General features: G+C 37.3%; 2 protein-coding genes and 1 long non-coding RNA gene across 7 annotated transcripts in view; 2 read left to right on the top strand and 1 right to left on the bottom strand.

Moving 5' to 3' along the window:
* The window catches only part of LOC127962136 (nucleosome assembly protein 1-like 4), a 30,634-nt gene extending 22,597 nt beyond the window's left edge, over positions 1-8,037 (top strand). For 2 of the 4 annotated variants that reach the window (XM_052561611.1, XM_052561612.1), the window contains exons 3-14: positions 105-201; positions 1,003-1,144; positions 2,575-2,661; positions 2,737-2,865; positions 3,145-3,216; positions 3,325-3,464; positions 3,546-3,691; positions 3,852-3,871; positions 4,203-4,322; positions 4,428-4,463; positions 4,599-4,646; positions 6,640-8,037. In XM_052561611.1, coding sequence (XP_052417571.1) covers positions 105-201; positions 1,003-1,144; positions 2,575-2,661; positions 2,737-2,865; positions 3,145-3,216; positions 3,325-3,464; positions 3,546-3,691; positions 3,852-3,871; positions 4,203-4,322; positions 4,428-4,463; positions 4,599-4,646; positions 6,640-6,678 — 1,076 coding nt within the window. In that variant the 3' untranslated portion in view covers positions 6,679-8,037. Of the gene's footprint in view, positions 1-104; positions 202-1,002; positions 1,145-2,574; positions 2,662-2,736; positions 2,866-3,144; positions 3,217-3,324; positions 3,465-3,545; positions 3,692-3,807; positions 3,873-4,202; positions 4,323-4,427; positions 4,464-4,598; positions 4,647-4,766; positions 4,805-6,639 lie in introns of those variants that run through there. The other 2 variants (XM_052561613.1, XM_052561614.1) reach the window with 2 other exon arrangements.
* Positions 8,038-15,578: 7,541 nt separating this feature from the next.
* On the bottom strand, positions 15,579-16,936 carry LOC127961480 (uncharacterized). Its single transcript, XR_008154453.1, has 2 exons — positions 16,624-16,936; positions 15,579-15,965 (listed from the first exon to the last, which is right to left on the bottom strand). It is a non-coding gene; the product is annotated as an uncharacterized LOC127961480 (long non-coding RNA).
* Positions 16,937-17,144: 208 nt separating this feature from the next.
* The window catches only part of LOC127962313 (immunoglobulin superfamily DCC subclass member 4), a 65,998-nt gene continuing 65,371 nt past the window's right edge, over positions 17,145-17,771 (top strand). Inside the window, exons 1-2 of one of the 2 annotated variants that reach the window (XM_052561851.1) lie at positions 17,145-17,378; positions 17,476-17,603. In XM_052561851.1, the coding sequence (XP_052417811.1) occupies positions 17,537-17,603 (67 nt within the window). In that variant the 5' untranslated portion in view covers positions 17,145-17,378; positions 17,476-17,536. Of the gene's footprint in view, positions 17,604-17,771 lie in introns of both variants that reach the window. The other variant, XM_052561852.1, reaches the window with a different exon arrangement.

The raw sequence follows: 17,771 nt of genomic DNA, 5'->3' as shown, positions 1-17,771 counted from the left end.
GACTGTGTGCAGCTTAAACGTTCTTTGAGACTAGATCGTCATAAATGCCATTTGATTTTTCCATTTATTCTCTTTTTTTGCTGGTGATGGCATGTTACTTTCAGGTAAGGTGAGCGACCAGGCGATGCAGAACCCACAAGCATTGGCAGCTCTTCAGGACAAAATAGACAGCGTCTCACATAGTGCTTCCATCATGGACAGGTAAGCAAGATGAAACAAACCAAACTAATAACTTGGAACCAAAGAGACTAACAGGGCAAACATCAGTTTTGTACCTCATTGTTTTAATTTCTGTTCATGGCGTGGCTATTGTCATGTTTTTATTGTTTCCTATCTTGAGAAAACTATTTCCTAACTGGATATGTCTCATATTTCCTGTGTGGAATTTCAAAACTGGTCATTGCATTTTTATTGTTCCTCATATTACGTAGAGAGGCAAACTTGTCGGTGAAATATAACCGTCCATCTAAGGGGGGAAAACTCTAGTCAGACCATCTGCCTGTAACCTGAAATCTGTCTCTGCATGTTAGGTTATTACATACAAGTCAGTCCTAATGCTGTGTATCTATGTGTGTCTTTGTGTGTGTCAGCCTGACTATGTCCAGAGAGAGGTTACACTTAGTGGTCATGAAAACAATGACACAGACAACAATATTTGAACAAAACAGCAATCATGCATTTGTGTGTGAACTCTGCAAGACCAAACATAAGGCTTGTGGAAAGCCAATTTTATTTTTAATCCAACTCAAACAGATTCAGTGTTTGCAGCGCACACTGTCATAACAACTGTGCCTTTCCGCATGAAGCGTGTGACTTGAGTTATCAGAGGTTAAGCACATTTCGCGATGTGATATGAACAGGGATCTTGTATTTCTTGCTCTTACTTCAAACCCATCTGTTGACCCAGGAGAGCAGGGAAATGCACCGGTCCAGCTGTGCAGTACCGGACACCCATCTGCTCACACAATCTCTCTCTTCTCTTCCTCTCCCAACTTCTTCCAGCTTACCAAAGTCTGTGAAAAGAAGAGTCAATGCCTTAAAGAATCTTCAGGTTAACAGCACAAACATCGAAGCCAAGTTTTACAAGGAGGTGCATGAGCTGGAGAGAAAGTATAGCGCTCTTTATCAGCCGTTATTTGACAAAGTGAGTTGTGTTTTTGTGTGTGTATGTGTTATCTATGTATTTTCTTAGCATTATAATATAATGTTATTTGCTTATATACACACACACACACGTGTGTATGTATGTGTATATATATATATATATATATATATATATATATACACACATGTGTATGTATGTGTGTGTGTGTGTGTGTGTATATATATATATATAAAATGACACATTTAAGTTATCAGAAGTGACCTTTGAGACATTGTTTTTCTAACAAAAGATTTATATTTTAATTAAATGCTATGACATATTTAGAATTTTCTTTTCTTTAAAGAAGGTGTACCACACTTACCACAATTTTTTTTAAGTTAATATGAAATATCAACTGTTTTTCATCATTAATAATAACTAGATATATTTCTTAAGCACCAAATCACATTTTAGGATAAGTGTCAGGTGACACAGAAGACTGCTTTGCCATCACAGGAATAAATACCATGTATAAATAACAAAATCATCTGTTTTTGCTGTATTCTTGATCAAATAAATTTAGCCTTGGTGGGTATAAAAACCATGAAAAAATCTTACCGACCCCAAACGTTGGAACTATTATGATCTCTACCGGTTCTTGCAGCTAATGTAGTGTTGACAGACCCAATGAAGATGGGCACAAGTATGAATAAAGACAAGGCTGCATTGTGTCTGTCTAAAGTAGACCCTGGATTTTTCGTAAACAAAGCTCTCAGGTAAATGGCGGAGAACACAAGTGAAGAGAAAATTCAGGGAATTCAGAAGCGATGCACTCTTAAAGAGACTTCATCCAAACCAGGAGAATGCATACTTAGTTTTAGAAAGTCCCTGAAAGAGAAAAAAAGTTTATGAGCAATACATTTGCGAACCTACACTTCATTGACAGGGCTGCTACACAAAAGCAAGAGAGATACTTGTGCAAACTAATTAAAACTGTAAGACAGATAAACCCTGTCGAGTGCTTGCAAGAGTACTGCTGTAAAATTGGAATTAATTGAAATGTTGTAGTTTTCTCTTGTAGATATAGCGTCTTTTAATAAGGATTGTATAAGATATTTATGTGCTGCTTTTAAATGCACTGAAAGACTTAAAGATGCCACAGCCTTTGCATGCTTTATGTTCTCTTCTGTATTTGTTCCATTTTATTCCACCTTTTTATTTGTATATTCACCTTTTTTAGAAATTAAAAGATCAAGAATTTGTTTGATGAATGAGATCTGATTGTAGTCCTTGGAAAAAAAACTAGCGCTTGAAATTCTTGACATTTAGTTAAACATCATTTGTTTTCCGCACAGTATCTGTTCCTCTGTGTTCTGGAGGTTTCAGTATGGCTCCAAATCTCCTGAGCTCAATGTGAACACTCCTCTCATTTGTTTGAATGGATAAACATATGATATTCTTTCACAAGTGAGCTTTTTGTGCGTTTCCAGAGAAAAAACATAATCTCTGGAGAAGTGGAACCCACTGATGAGGAGTGTGAATGGCAGAGTGACCATGAGGACGAAGCAGCATTAGCAGTGAGTATCATCTGTCCGCTCGCTTTGAAATCAGACAGAAGAGCAGCACTCTTAAGGAAAGCCTTTCTTTTTCAGGAAGATCTGAAGAAGAAAGCTGCTCTAGAGGAAAAGACAGAAGATGCTAATGAGGAGAAACCCAAAGGAATTCCAGAGTTTTGGCTCACCATTTTCCGGAGCGTGGACATGTTGAGCGATATGCTGCAGGTGAACCAGCAGAACATTAGATATTCAACAGAGACCTTGTCCACTGTAGACTTTGCTATTCTTTTCTGACTAAAGATTTTTTGAATGATTTTCTTTTGCCCTGTAACCTTGTACAGACAATATGCAACTTTATATCATATGAATTTGAATACAGTTATTGAAATATCATGAATACGGTTTCATTTAAAGACCGGGTCATCTTCTCCAGCACATTAATAAAAAGAAATAAGGAAATAAAAAGAAAATCTGTGCTGTTCATAATGCTCTCTTTCTCAACAGGAGCATGACGAACCAATACTTAAACATCTTCAGGATATTAAAGTGATATTTTCTGGTCCTGATCAGCCGATGGTGAGAACAGTATTTGAAGGTTTTATGTTGATTTAAAAAGTGAACTGATTTTTTTTTTGTCATAACTGCTGTACTTATAAATGTATTTCGTTTTTCCTTTTTTAACAGAGCTTCACATTAGAGTTCCATTTTGAACCCAATGAATACTTTACCAACACAGTTCTCACAAAAGTGTACAAGATGAAGTCGGAGCCAGATGCAGAGGATCCGTTTTCATTTGAGGGACCAGAAATCATCGACTGTGAGGGGTGAGCACTTCTCAAACAATACCTGCTCAGATTGTCCGCAGCTTTTCACACTTTCTCATTATTCATCTCTTCTGTTGACAGGTGTGAAATTGATTGGCACAAAGGCAAAGATGTGACGGTAAAAACAATCAAGAAGAAACAGAAGCACAAAGGCAGAGGGACAGCGAGGGTCATCACCAAACAAGTGCCCAACGACTCCTTTTTTAACTTTTTCAACCCTATTAAAGGTACGTAACTTGACATATGTGCATGGGAACTTTTATGAATGCTGGTAACAGTAGAATGACAACAGTAGGTTGAATTGGGGAAATGGTAATAGTAGTTATCTCATTTAATACTGTAGGTCTACTCTTTTGCTTGAAGTCACCAATGTTTCTTTTCTTTTAGTTTCACCAGATAAAGAGTTGGTGAGTATTTTTAAATAAAAGTTTTTATATATATATATATATATATATATATATATATATATATATATATATATATATATATATATATATACATTTTTTTTTGCTTTAACTCCGTTCTAATTAGGCAATTAGTTGGCCTGATATCAGTTAAGGTTTTAGGTTTCACAGTCAGAAAAAATAAGATGTTATCCAGCATGATTTCTTCTGAAAGACATGAGTGGTTAGTAAGTTTAGAGAATCTTGTCAGAGAACTAGAAATAATCAGACAGGTTTTTTTTTTTTATCTTCAAATGATCAGAAAAGTTGTGCTTACTTTCTTTGTGTTCAACAGGATGAGGATTCGGAGTACACTTTAGCCACAGACTTTGAAATCGGTCATTTCTTCAGGGAAAGAATCGTTCCCAGAGCAGTTTTGTATTTCACCGGAGAAGCCCTGGAGGATGATGAAAGTGTACGTAATTTCATAATGACTATTTCTTGCCTTTTGATATCTATGGTTCAGAGTGGCTGCAGTTATTTGTAATGTACATGAATTTGTTTGCGTCTATTGATGCAGTTTGAAGAGGAAGAACTGGATGAGGGTGAAGAGGAGGTAAGTTCACTGTAAACATTTTAAACATAAATTGAGGAATCAGTGTTTGATGAAAGTTTAGATATGAAATCAGTCATGCTTTATATGATATAATGTTCAATTATGTAGACAAACTCTCTTTTTTGTGTGAAATAGGACCAAGAGGAGGAGGATGAAGATGATGAAGAGGAGGGAGATTCCAAGGTCAGTTTGGATTTAGATCATTACTTGAACTGAAATCTTTGTTTTACTTTGGATGAATTTCTGTGGATTATTTGCATGTTTGATGATTGTGGTTGTTCTCTACCAACTGTTCTGCCCTAGTGACAGGCATAAGTCATTCTCACCTCATACATTTCTTGGTAAGAAAGAAATGTCATGAGTCTAATCTAACCTTTGCATTCCCACGTCCCTCTCAGCCTCATTCCTCTTCTTTTGCCTGCTATCCCATCCCCACAGCACCCCTGTGACATTATACTAAGCCACTCATTTCATATCATTAATGCCTTGTTCAAAATCTCAGTATTGGACTGTAACATGCTGTATTAGAGAACTTTGGACAGGGTCCTTCCATCCATCATTTGTTTAAACTAACTTGCTTAATAGTTCTTGATGGTATTTAGTAGGTCAAGTACTTTTCCTGCTCATAGATGTGGCATCCTGTTTTGAATACATAATATCTTGCTATAACTTTGCATTCAAAGCAGTGATCTACTACATCGTCAAGGGGTATAAAATAGAATTGGGATTGGGCCTTAGGCTATAAACAGCCTAACATAAACTATGGAACATAAAAGAAGATTATTTGAGAAAAATTATCTAATCTATTTTTTGTTCATACAAAGTCATTGGTGACCAAAACTTCTCGGTAACGTATGGTAACCCTCGTTCCCTTTCAGTCGGTCACTCTCTACGTCACGTCGGTGACTGATATCACTTTGATAGACCAGTCTACTTTGGGTATAAACTAAATGAGCCAATGCACATTGGCATGCAATTATTGCATCTAACTGCTGCTGATCACAGCGTGAGTATAAAAAGGCAGCAGGTGCAATGCATACCAGGTTTTAGCTGAGGAACTGAGCCGGGGACCCAGTGGTACAAGGCATTTAACACAAAAATAGCTTCAAATAATCTTTTGAGGGTATTTTCAATCAATTTCATTTTGCGATTTAATTAATCGACACATCATGTAATTTAATGAGATAAAAACATTTTAATTGACTGACAGCCCTAAAAAAAAAATATATATATAATTTCTGGAGGATCATGTGATAGTGAAGAAAATTCCCCTTTACCATCACAGGAATAAATTAAATTTTTAAATATATTAAAATAGAAACAGCTGTTTTATGTTCTATTAATATTGCACAGTATTATTGCTTTCACTAAATTTTTATAAAAGAAATTCAGCCTTGGTGAGCGTAAGAGACTTAAAAAAAAAAATTTACATTATCTTGAATGATAGTATTCTATTATTTTTTATTTATTTTTTCCAGTAATGTCTACCAACTCTTTAAGTCTCTTGTCAAGCCCACCCCTCTCAACACAGAACAATCTTAAATTATTTTTTCTTGACCCTTTCACTCAGTTCATAGTGACTGGATGGGTCATGTTTCTGAATAGCAAATCAGTACCATGTATAGTCATATTAAGCTGCTTTGCAACAGTGTGTATCGTGAAAAGGGCTATACAAATAAACATGAATTGGATATGTTAATATTTGGGGTTTACAGACTGTAACTTCTATAAATTATTTTTGCATAAAGTGTTGAGTTTTTCTTTGAAAGATCAGTTGAGAATGAGAATTGGTTTGTCATGATACGACCCCTTCATGCAGAGCAACTGGTTCAGACAACACATTTTCTCTCGGTGGATCAGGCTGTGGTGAAAGACGCTTTCTTGCATTTAGTTATAATGATGTATCTGCAGTACAAAAGAGTGGTGATTCACTTTAGATTCCCTGATGCTTTTATCTTAATTAATGACTGCATTCACATTGTTGGTGCTACAGAGGCCTAGGATACGTCAGTGTAAATGTGCTTTCGTGAGCCACTCTTCTGTGATGAAGATACATCCACCTCTCTTTCTACTGCACTCCTCCTGCAGTTGCAGATACTGTATCATCTTATTGAATAAAAAAAAGTTCTCTCTCCCTTTCCCTTTCCCCATCCCTATCTTTTATGTGTTTTTTCAGACCGGGGATCCTCAGCCTGCAGAGTGCAAACAACAGTAGTTTGGATCACTCACTCCTGCCACTGTCAAACCCCATCAGCTCAGCTAGAATCAGCCTGTAGTGCGGCATACATTCTCTGATGAGCGCACCATCCAACAAAACAAAACATGATGATGCAGTACATTGGTAAACTAGTTTTTTATCCTACAAAATTAGCTTACTTTAAAATTCAGTTGCTATACTAAAACACTGTAGATAAATTGGGCAGTTCCAGGCTTCAGAATGTAGATATATACATAAATAAATGCAAAGCTATTTTTTAATTACTTATTCAGACATGTACAGACATAATGATTTGAGATATGTCATTGCATAGCCAAAAGAAAAATAACTTGTGGGATTGAGATGATTTTGCAAGCATTGTATTCACATTCAAAAGTTTTAAGCCTGAATAAAATCAATGGGGTTGTATTCTGACTGCCTGTGCACATCAAACCTTTGTCAAGATTGTTTGTATTTAACAAATAGTTTCTCTTCTCATTTTTTAAGTGTTCTATGTCATAACCATTTTTTAATGCAGTATATCTGTTTATGTACTTTTTGAACAAAACTGCATGTTTATGCACTTATTTATTTATGGAATGTGCTAGCTAGCTAGCCACTCCAACTAATGGATCAGTGATGTCTTGCAGGCATCAAATAATTCTGTTTAATCATATCTGGCCTCTTTGCAATATAAATATCTAACATTTCCATCTTCATTTGACTTTCCCTTGAAGGTCGTAATTTAAAAAAATAAATTAATCTGCACTTCTCTACATAAGTATGCTCAGTCGATGTAGTCTCTTTTTTTTGGGGTTCTTATTTACATGTAAATGTATTTCAGTATACATTATATCCATAATGCTGGAATTGCTCGATTTAGACCGTAAGTATTCGAAGACGATAGGGCAAAAGTCCACTGCCAATGGTCACTGAATTCTGAGTGAACTGCAGATGATTACATCTTCAAGATACATCACATCCCAAAGTTGACTGAATTAATTTATTTTGTGACTTGATCTCATAGGTTACTCAGGGTTTTTTATGCCAAGATGACAGTGTGCGAGTATCCAGCATTGTGAAACTGTTGATATCTAACCTGCTTCATGTTCTCTTCTGTCTTGTAAAAGAAAGAAGACTTTTGAAATATGGCTTTTAGTTATAACAGAGTTATTTATATCTTTTCCATCTTTATATTATTGTTTTGAACTCTGTCTTGGTCTTGTGCTTCTTGGTGGATCCCTGAGAGAATATGTTTTGCTTATGTATGTACTGTACCCAGTTGATTATAGCCCCTTTTAGCATTTAAAAATGTTTTTGCTGTACTGCCCAAGCACTTACAAAAAAAGAAAAATTAAACATACTTTTATTGCCAAAGAGAGTGATATGATTTCACTTTACCACAACCATTTCTTTGTCAAAGTATTTTAGGTCTGCATTTTATTCAAAACGTTTTGATATGAATACCACAGAATGCATGTTATGGTGAAAGTATGTTTCAAGTTCATTATGAGTTGAGCTCAATCAGCAGCATTTATAATTGCATTTTTGGAGGATTTAAAAGCAGAAATGTGAAACATGTAATTGTTATTTCTTCTGTGTTGATGTGAAAGATTCATGCTTTTTAGAATTGGTTGTTTTGCAGTACACCTTTGTTTCTGGTTGGTGAATGAAAGGAGGGAGTCAGCTTCATTTGTGAGGAGGGTTACTCTTAGACTGAAAGGTAAAATGTATGCTAGGTCACTTGAAAAGTTCAAGACCAAATACCTAATAAAGTTAGAAGAATAACTGTTACAATGTCTGACCAATTTTGCAGCATTTTACCATTAAATGTCACAACATAATTATTTTGACATTATTAAAAACACTTTTTTACAAGTTATAAATTATCTGTCTGTTGTGATAGTTCTGTGCTATTATTGTGATAGGTGCTAATGACATAAGCCTACAAAAATCTTCTTTTTTCAAAGGCAAATTCATTTGTTAGTGAAACAGCTAAATATTTTTTTCCTGTTCTCTAATCCTAAAATAGTATTTAAGTACATAACTGTTAACAGTTTTTACATTTGAATTTGTCAGATTGGTTTGCGATGGCTGTAATAGTGATCACAATATGCTATATATATATGCTTATAATTAAATAATAAATCATACTACATTATTATTATGCTAGACACTCATCTATGTGGTGTCTTGTCTTCTAAAGTCAAATCTACATCTTGGAGGTAATATGAAGAAGTTCATCTATTCTTTAGAGGCATAAGGGGCATTTTGTAAGTATTGTCTGTAGGGGGCTCTGCATCTGTTAACCACTGCATACACTCACTTTATTAGGTACACCTGTTAAATTGTTTATTAAGGCAAATATCTAATTGGCCAATCACATGGCAACAACTGCATTTAGGCATGCAACAAATGGTCAAGACAAATGGAAGTGCAAACAGAGCATCAGAAAGGGCAAGAAAGGTGACTTGGAATGTGGCATGCTTGTTGGTGCCAGATAGGCTCATCCAAGTATTTCAGAAACTGCTGATCTACCGGGATTTTCACACACAACCCTCTCTAGGGTTTAAAGAGAATGGTTCGAAATAGATAAAAATAAGGGGGTGGCAGTTCTGTGGGCAAAAATGCCATGTTGATGCCAGAGGTCAGAGAATGACGAGACTGGTTCGAGCTGAGAGAAAGGCAACAAATAACTAAAATAGCCACTCGTTAAAACTGAGGTATTCAGAAGAGCATCTCTGAATGAACATTGTAGCCCATAGTGTCCATCTTATGATGGCTACTTCCAACATAACATGTCACAAAGCTCAAATCATCTCAAACTGTTTTCTTGACCATGGCAAAGCTTTCACTATACTCAAATGGCCTCCACAGTCACCAGATCTCAATAGAGCACCTCTGGGATGTTGTGGAACGGCAGATTAACATAATGCGTGTGTAGCTGACGAATCTGCAGCAAGTATGTGATGCAAGTATGTGAAGTCAGTATTGACCAAAATCTGTGAGGAATGTTCCCAGCACCTTGTTGAATTAATGACATGCAGAATTCTGTCAGTTCTGAAAGCAAAAGTGGGTCAAAAGTAGCAAGGTGTACCTAATAAAGCAGCTGGTGAGTATATGTTGACCTCTCATAGGCAGAGTTTATTTATAACCCCATATTACATTCACATGACATTTGTCATTCAGTGTAATATGTACTTTTCAAATGTGAATGATGCTCCGTGATGACACCGGTTATCATACGTTTAAAGCATGGATGACAGTTTTCATGTCTTCTGCAGGACAAAAGGCTAGTTTGAGAAAAGCGAGACAAGAGGGAGATGCCAGTCACTTCCCAAGGTCTAGTGAGCGGGAAGCTGTTGAAATTGGCGGATTTCAACCTAGTGAGTTACACACAAGGAGTCAGGAATTCAAATGTTATGTGCTGATTGTCAAGCACTTGCATGCAGAGTTCTCTCCTCGCCCTCTTTATTTTACAGTCACTAAACTGCAGGTGATGACAGTGGGCTCTGTCATTCTCTCTTCTCCAGTGGGACTGAAATCTGAAAAGGCCTCACTGCCATGATAAATGTACAGCACTGTAAAAAAAAAAAAATATATATATATATATATATATACACATACACACACATGATCATTCAGAAATTATTCTAATATACTAATTAATAAAATGTTATTATGATGGATGTTTGGAGCAACAGTATTGCCCTATATTTTTGTGGGAAAAAAACATATTTCTGGATTATTTGATGAACAGAGAGATCTAATGCATTTATTTACTTTTTACTAACTGCAGACTTTTGAACAGTAGTGTACCTGTTCATCTGCCTATTTTCATGTTAAAGATGAAAAATGTTTACACTGTAACCAGCATGAAAATTTTACAGGAATTTTTTCTTCTATTCTATCCATGTTTCTTCTGTTAGTAGCCTATCCGTTAAACCTGTTCTTTTCTTTCTAACTCCCCTGTACTCATCTTATAATTATATATCTCTTCTCATACACTATTTTTGTGTCAAAATTTTGCATTCACTGTTGTCTATATTACAACCCTTCTTTATCTCCATTTCATCCCTTCCCTCCTCACCATTTGTTTTCCTGTCTCTGTCCTTCCATTCTCCCATTCTGCTATCCTTCTCTTTGCTTTAGTACCCCCCCCCCCAAACCCTCTCCATGTACCAGCTGATGAATATTCATCAGGTTAAGTCTGACTATGCTCTTCACAGTTCTTGTTAGGAGCAGTATGTTAATGCCATTCAGCCGAGAGTCCAAATGTAGATATGTGTACTCTGGGAAAAGGGTTTCCCTCCCGCTGGCTAACAACGCTTCCATTTATGGGACATTTGTGATGGTACTGTGGTCAGCCGCATTGGACGGATCCCTTCTGTTTCTAGCATGCAGCCAATTACGAGCATTTAAAATCCACTTTTATGCTCATTATGTTAAGAGCTACCTCATTCTGACCACTGCACTCCTCTTCCTCACTATACAGGGACAATAGGGCCGCATTGTTGGTTAAATCAATGGCATCTTTGGTCTTTCTTGAATGTGATGCTTTTTTATGCAAACATATCTTAAAACAGATGCGTTTTAGTCCATGTAGATTTATGCAACTGTAGTGGGTCTATTGATGGACAAGCCATCGTGGAGGTAGCATCAACTTGAGGGTGGATCTCCGCTGAGCTGTGTATATTGATAATGGGAAGGGCTGGAAACAGCCGGTTTTGTGTGTCTAATGAATGGTTTGCCATGAGGAGGAGACAGAACTGCTGCTGTCCCACTGCTATCAGCCACTCCCACCCTATTTTCTCCTTACGGTCTACACTTCTCACGTTTCTTCTTAAATGCAACATTAAGAGTTGGTCTTCTGTATCTTAATGCCAGTGTGATCAGAATGTGTACTGAACAGAAGAGGATCTCTCACTCTAATAGGTTAACTCACATGATTTCATAAATAAATGAACGACAAACCATTTTAGATATTAAATCCATAGATATTTTAAAATAGGTCCTCCATGCTTTTAATTTGAGGATCCTGAGTTGCCAAGGAACTAGCAAAGCAGTATCATACAAGCAAAAAAGTTATTTTGTTCCAAATATTAACTTAACTATCCTGGTGATTTTCAGACCTGACACAAAATTTTGTGGGTCCATTGTTTATTGTCAACAGTATTGTGTTTTTTTCCTGGTCTATTGTGAAGTTGAGTCCATTGCAAAAAATTGGGGCATGTTTATGTGATGCAATTTTTTACCGAAAACCAAAAACTTTTTTGGACGTTCAGTTATGAGGTCTTAAAGGAACACAGCACTATTTCTGAAAATAGGCTTATCTTACAGTTTTCGAATCCGTTCAGCCAATCTCAGGTCTGGTGGTAGCACTTTAGTCGTAGCTAAGCATAAATCATTGAATCTGATTAGACCATTAGCATCTTGCTCAAAAATGACAAAAAAAGATTCCATACTTTTCCTATTTAAAACTTGACTCTTCTGTAGTTACATTGTGTACTTAGACCAATGGAAAATGAAAAGTTGTGATTTTCTAGGCCGATATACAGTATTGTTCAAAATAATAGCAGTACAATGTGACTAACCAGAATAATCAAGGTTTTTCGTATATTTTTTTATTGCTACGTGGCAAACAAGTTACCAGTAGGTTCAGTAGATTGTCAGAAAACAAATGAGACCCAGCATTCATGATATGCACGCTCTTAAGGCTGTGCAATTGGGCAATTAGTTGAATTAGTTGAAAGGGGTGTGTTCAAAAAAATAGCAGTGTGGCATTCAATCACTGAGGTCATCAATTTTGTGAAGAAACAGGTGTGAATCAGGTGGCCCCTATTTAAGGATGAAGCCAACACTTGTTGAACATGCATTTGAAAGCTGAGGAAAATGGGTCGTTCAAGACATTGTTCAGAAGAACAGCGTACTTTGATTAAAAAGTTGATTAGAGAGGGGAAAACCTATAAAGAGGTGCAAAAAATGATAGGCTGTTCAGCTAAAATGATCTCCAATGCCTTAAAATGGAGAGCAAAACCAGAGAGACGTGGAAGAAAACGGAAGACAACCATCAAAATGGATAGAAGAATAACCAGAATGGCAAAGGCTCAGCCAATGATCACCTCCAGGATGATCAAAGACAGTCTGGAGTTACCTGTAAGTACTGTGACAGTTAGAAGACGTCTGTGTGAAGCTAATCGATTTTCAAGAATCCCCCGCAAAGTCCCTCTGTTAAAAAAAAGGCATGTGCAGAAGAGGTTACAATTTGCCAAAGAACACATCAACTGGCCTAAAGAGAAATGGAGGAACATTTTGTGGACTGATGAGAGTAAAATTGTTCTTTTTGGGTCCAAGGGCCACAGGCAGTTTGTGAGACGACCCCCAAACTCTGAATTCAAGCCACAGTACACAGTGAAGCATGGAGGTGCAAGCATCATGATATGGGCATGTTTCTCCTACTATGGTGTTGGGCCTATTTATCGCATACCAGGGATCATGGATCAGTTTGCATATGTTAAAATACTTGAAGAGGTCATGTTGCCCTATGCTGAAGAGGACATGCCCTTGAAATGGTTGTTTCAACAAGACAATGACCCAAAACACACTAGTAAACGGGCAAAGTCTTGGTTTCAAACCAACAAAATTAATGTTATGGAGTGGCCAGCCCAATCTCCAGACCTTAATCCAATTGAGAACTTGTGGGGTGATATCAAAAATGCTGTTTCTGAAGCAAAACCAAGAAATGTGAATGAATTGTGGAATGTTGTTAAAGAATCATGGAGTGGAATAACAGCTGAGAGGTGCCACAAGTTGGTTGACTCCATGCCACACAGATGTCAAGCAGTTTTAAAAAACTGTGGTCATACAACTAAATATTAGTTTAGTGATTCACATGATTGCTAAATCCCAGAAAAAAAAATGTTTGTACAAAATAGTTTTGAGTTTGTACAGTCAAAGGTAGACACTGCTATTTTTTTGAACACACCCCTTTCAACTAATTGCCCAATTGCACAGCCTTAAGAGCGTGCATATCATGAATGCTGGGTCTTGTTTGTTTTCTGACAATCTACTGAACCTACTGGTAACTTGTTTGCCACGTAGCAATAAAAAATATACTAAAAACCTTGATTATTCTGGTTAGTCACATTGTACTGCTATTATTTTGAACAAGACTGTAGCTAGGAACTATACTCTCACTCTGGCGTAATAATCAAGGAACATTCCTGTCGTACCATGGGTGCAGCAGGTGCAATGATATTAATATGGTTCCAGAAAAAATATGGGGGAAAAAATATGATTTTAGTTTAGATCTTGACTTTAAGCATTTTAATTTAGAGTTACATTACTTTAATATATTAATAAAATAAATCCTGATTCCCCTTGGAAGTTTGCTGAGAGTTTATAGTTGCTCCACCATCTAGTAGCGTAACAAACCTAATGCTAATCAGTTAATACAAATGCAGACGCATGGAGTGACTTAAACAGTGAAAAGTCCTAGCATATTAGAAGGTGGCTCAGCCAATCAGATCTGAGGACTGACACTAACTCTTATATAAGATGAAATATTCATTGTTTCTTGAAAAGTGTTTCCCATAGACTTCAAATACGTTTCAACTTCTGAATGAGGAAACGTTAGTAGAAATAACAAGAAATCGTTTGTTCCCACGGGGGGAAAAAGGAGGGAGAGTGCAGGATATCATTCAAGCCAACAAGAAAAATAATTCAATCATATTTTTAGCCACAACAAGAGTCCATAGTAACTTTTTTTTAAGAGTCCATGAAAATAAACCAAGCAAAACCAGACCTTCAATGTATTGTGGAGAGATTTCCGTAGATTTCAGGCTGCTGTCTGGGTGCCTCCCCATTCTTATACAGCAGTAGGCCACATACCTCTCTTCTCCCTCTCTGGGCTGCATGCCAGCGTATCCAAGTGGCACTGGACCACCAATTGTACCACTGAGCTTTTTGTCCTATATGCCTATGTGCCACTCCTGAGTCTCAGTAACCATGGTGACATGCGGACTGTGCCAACATTTGGTGCCCTTACAATGGCAGAAGAGCAGAGTAGTAACTGGGCAGGGCAGTTATTTACAACACCATCATATTTGGGGACTGGCTCTGCTGGGTTGCTCTAAGTACACAATGGGTCAGAAAATCTCAAATTGAGGTGTCTGTCTCCTTCCTTTGAATAAAATTTAAATCTGAGTGAAAAATCAAAGCTCTTTTTTCTTTTCTTCTTCTTCTTTTTTTTTTTTAACCTAAAAGCGCAATCCGAATCCTCATTTGGTGCACCCAGAACCATTAATGTCAACAGCAAATTTTTCCAAATGGAAAAGACTTTTCACAATTGACTTGTGCCTATGCACAGCATAAAGGTCACTTTTTTTCTAAGCTTTTCTACAGCTTTTTAATTTCATATGCCAACCTTTCATTCTGAAAAAAAAAATACTGCATTGATTTTCTCCTTCAGATCTTTAGCTAAACACGGTTCAATGATTAATACATACGGGAACAAAATACTTCTAAAATGCCTTGGCTTTAAAATCATCGGCATGTATGGTTTCAAGGATGAAAAGTTCATTCATTCACTCTGTCCTGCAATGAATAAGATGTATCAGATTGAAATCAACCTTAGGGCACTTCCTCTGACTTCTCCGGAGGCAACTGATAACTTTCTTTCGCATAACATCTCTTAGAGTAAGACCTAAGATATATTATAATTCTTCATTAGTTTAACAGCTACTGTACATACTTTTATCCAGTTAGCAGTAGAGAAACTGAGGCCTTACTCTGAGGGAGCTTTCAGTCATGTTAGGAGGTTTATCACCCCAAATTCAAACTCATTTGAGCAGATGTTTGAGATCTCAAAATAGCATACTTGTGTTTTGGGGTGTTCCTTTGAGTCTGTAACAGGTGCATATAATCTTTCTTTTTATTTATTCTTGTTTTGAAGTGAAAGCAGCCCACCCTAAAAACAACATGCACAGGCACACAAACACACAATCACTCCATTATGCCATGACAAAACTGCCTTTGATGTGGTGGAAGCAGAGCAATCTAGAGTCACGAGAGCACAGAGAGGCAGGAGATATTTACTGAGTGAGTGCGCTCTGCTTATAGGAGCAGTGTTGTTTGGAGAGACAGCAGCTGCAGGAGGGACATCCCCGTTGTTTGATCTGTTCCAGTCCCTCTGAGGTTTGGATACGGTTATCCCCAGGAAGCCCATCGGTTTGCATTTGGGAGAGATAAAATATCTCTGCCCATTCTGAACATGGTTGGCCCAATACAGAGTCCGCACACATAAACTATGAAATATTAAAAGTCTGTATCATAAAACATATTTTCATGGATAATGAATAAATGCTTACATAACACATCTCCCGTGGCTTTTCTCTAATCTACTCTGTAAATACACAGGGCTGGACCTCAAAATGATGCCATCTGGTGTATATGATAAAATAGTTTACACCTGGTATCTTTTAGTTTGTTTTGTAGTTTTGTGATGAGTATATATAAATATTCTCTTTCTTCAGAAGGAAGAGATTAGATTATTAGAGAATTTATTAAAGTGTTCTTCAAGCTTAGAAATAAATGATTATGTAAGAACTGAGTGTTCAATTGAAAGGTTGTTGTACTCATAAAAATGAAGGGTCCAAAAGTGGGTTTTTGCAGCGATGCCAGGGAAGAACAATTTTAAGGTTCCCAACACACTCAGACATAAAGGTTCTTAATTGGCATCTAAGTTTCCAACCTTTAAAAAAGGACAGTTCACCCAAAAATGAAAATGACAAATATAAAAATTAATGACTCATGTCATTCCAAACCCATGAGACTATCGAAAACTAATCATGATATTTTTGATGAAATCTGAAAGCTCTCTGACCCTTCATAGACATCAACACAACTGCCACATCCAAGGCCCAGAAAGGTAGTTAGTACATGGAAAAAATATGAGTTGTTTACCTTGCTCTGTCCCCTGTGAGCCTGTGTTTGAAGTGACCCTAGTTAGCTCTTTGTGTTCAGGGTCCCATGCACATGGCCGTGTCAGTGGCCAGGAGGAGTGGGATCTTCAGCCTGTAGGAGCACATGACACGGATGCACATGTGATCTCTTGCCCCCTCAGAGAGAACAATTCTCTCTCAGCCCATTTTTGAAGGTCATGGCAGAGGGTCCTGCAACCCCAACTGTGTGCCTACTGATGTGTGTGTTGCACACTAGTCTTATGACTTGCATATCAATGAACAAGTGAATGTTGTTGATATTATTATGCATACATATTTAATTGTCTAGACATATACAATTAATAGGCAACTACTTAAGTAGCAATGAATGATGTTGTTAATAGGCTAAAACACATCTGATAGCGCGTGCTATAGCAATATATCAGAGATCAAATTGCTACTGGCAAAATACGAAGCTCTAAATTAGTCAGTGTCTGTTTATTCAACATTGTTGTGTCGTGTATTTGGCGCAGCGCGTTTGCAGGTTACAGGAAACTAGCGTGGAGCCGTGTACACGGAAAGGGGGTGTGTGAGGATACTGGCAGCGTTTCATGCAGCTCCAGTGGACACCTAAAGCGGGACTCACTGGTCTGTGTGTGTGTGTGAAGAGAGCTAACACACACTATCACACACCTTAACATTTGGACACAACATGGCGATGAGGCGCCGAGAGACACGACGACTCTTCCCCGACTAACAACCACGTTATGTTTATAGGTGGGGGGAGCGCGCGACAGGGAAATACGTTAAATTACGCGCAACTAATTAAACCTGAAAATATTTTTTCCCCCTGAATTCCATTATATGCATGTAGCTGTAGCGGTCATATAAAGCACACACTGCTTTACCCCGCTGCTGGAAATCAAACGCTCTACATGGCGGTGGAGAATATCTGGTTCTTCTGTCTACTTTCTCTGGGTTACTGTGGATTATCCGTGCAAGGTAATACAAGTTAAATCTAACCCCAGTGTTTTCCAATGCAGTGTCTTTTAAGTTGTGTGTGTCTGTTAGCCAGTATGTTTGTATTTCTTTGTATCTGTCAGGATATGCGAGTAGAGGGGTCTGGAGAGAGGAATCGTGCACCTTGCTTGTTGCAGCGTTTCGGAGCTT

Source organism: Carassius gibelio, chromosome B7 (genome assembly GCF_023724105.1).
Source record: "Carassius gibelio isolate Cgi1373 ecotype wild population from Czech Republic chromosome B7, carGib1.2-hapl.c, whole genome shotgun sequence".
Taxonomy (NCBI): Eukaryota; Metazoa; Chordata; class Actinopteri; order Cypriniformes; family Cyprinidae; genus Carassius; species Carassius gibelio.
The sequence above is the reverse complement of the archived record's forward strand: the minus strand, read 5'-3'. Positions and strand labels throughout refer to the sequence as shown.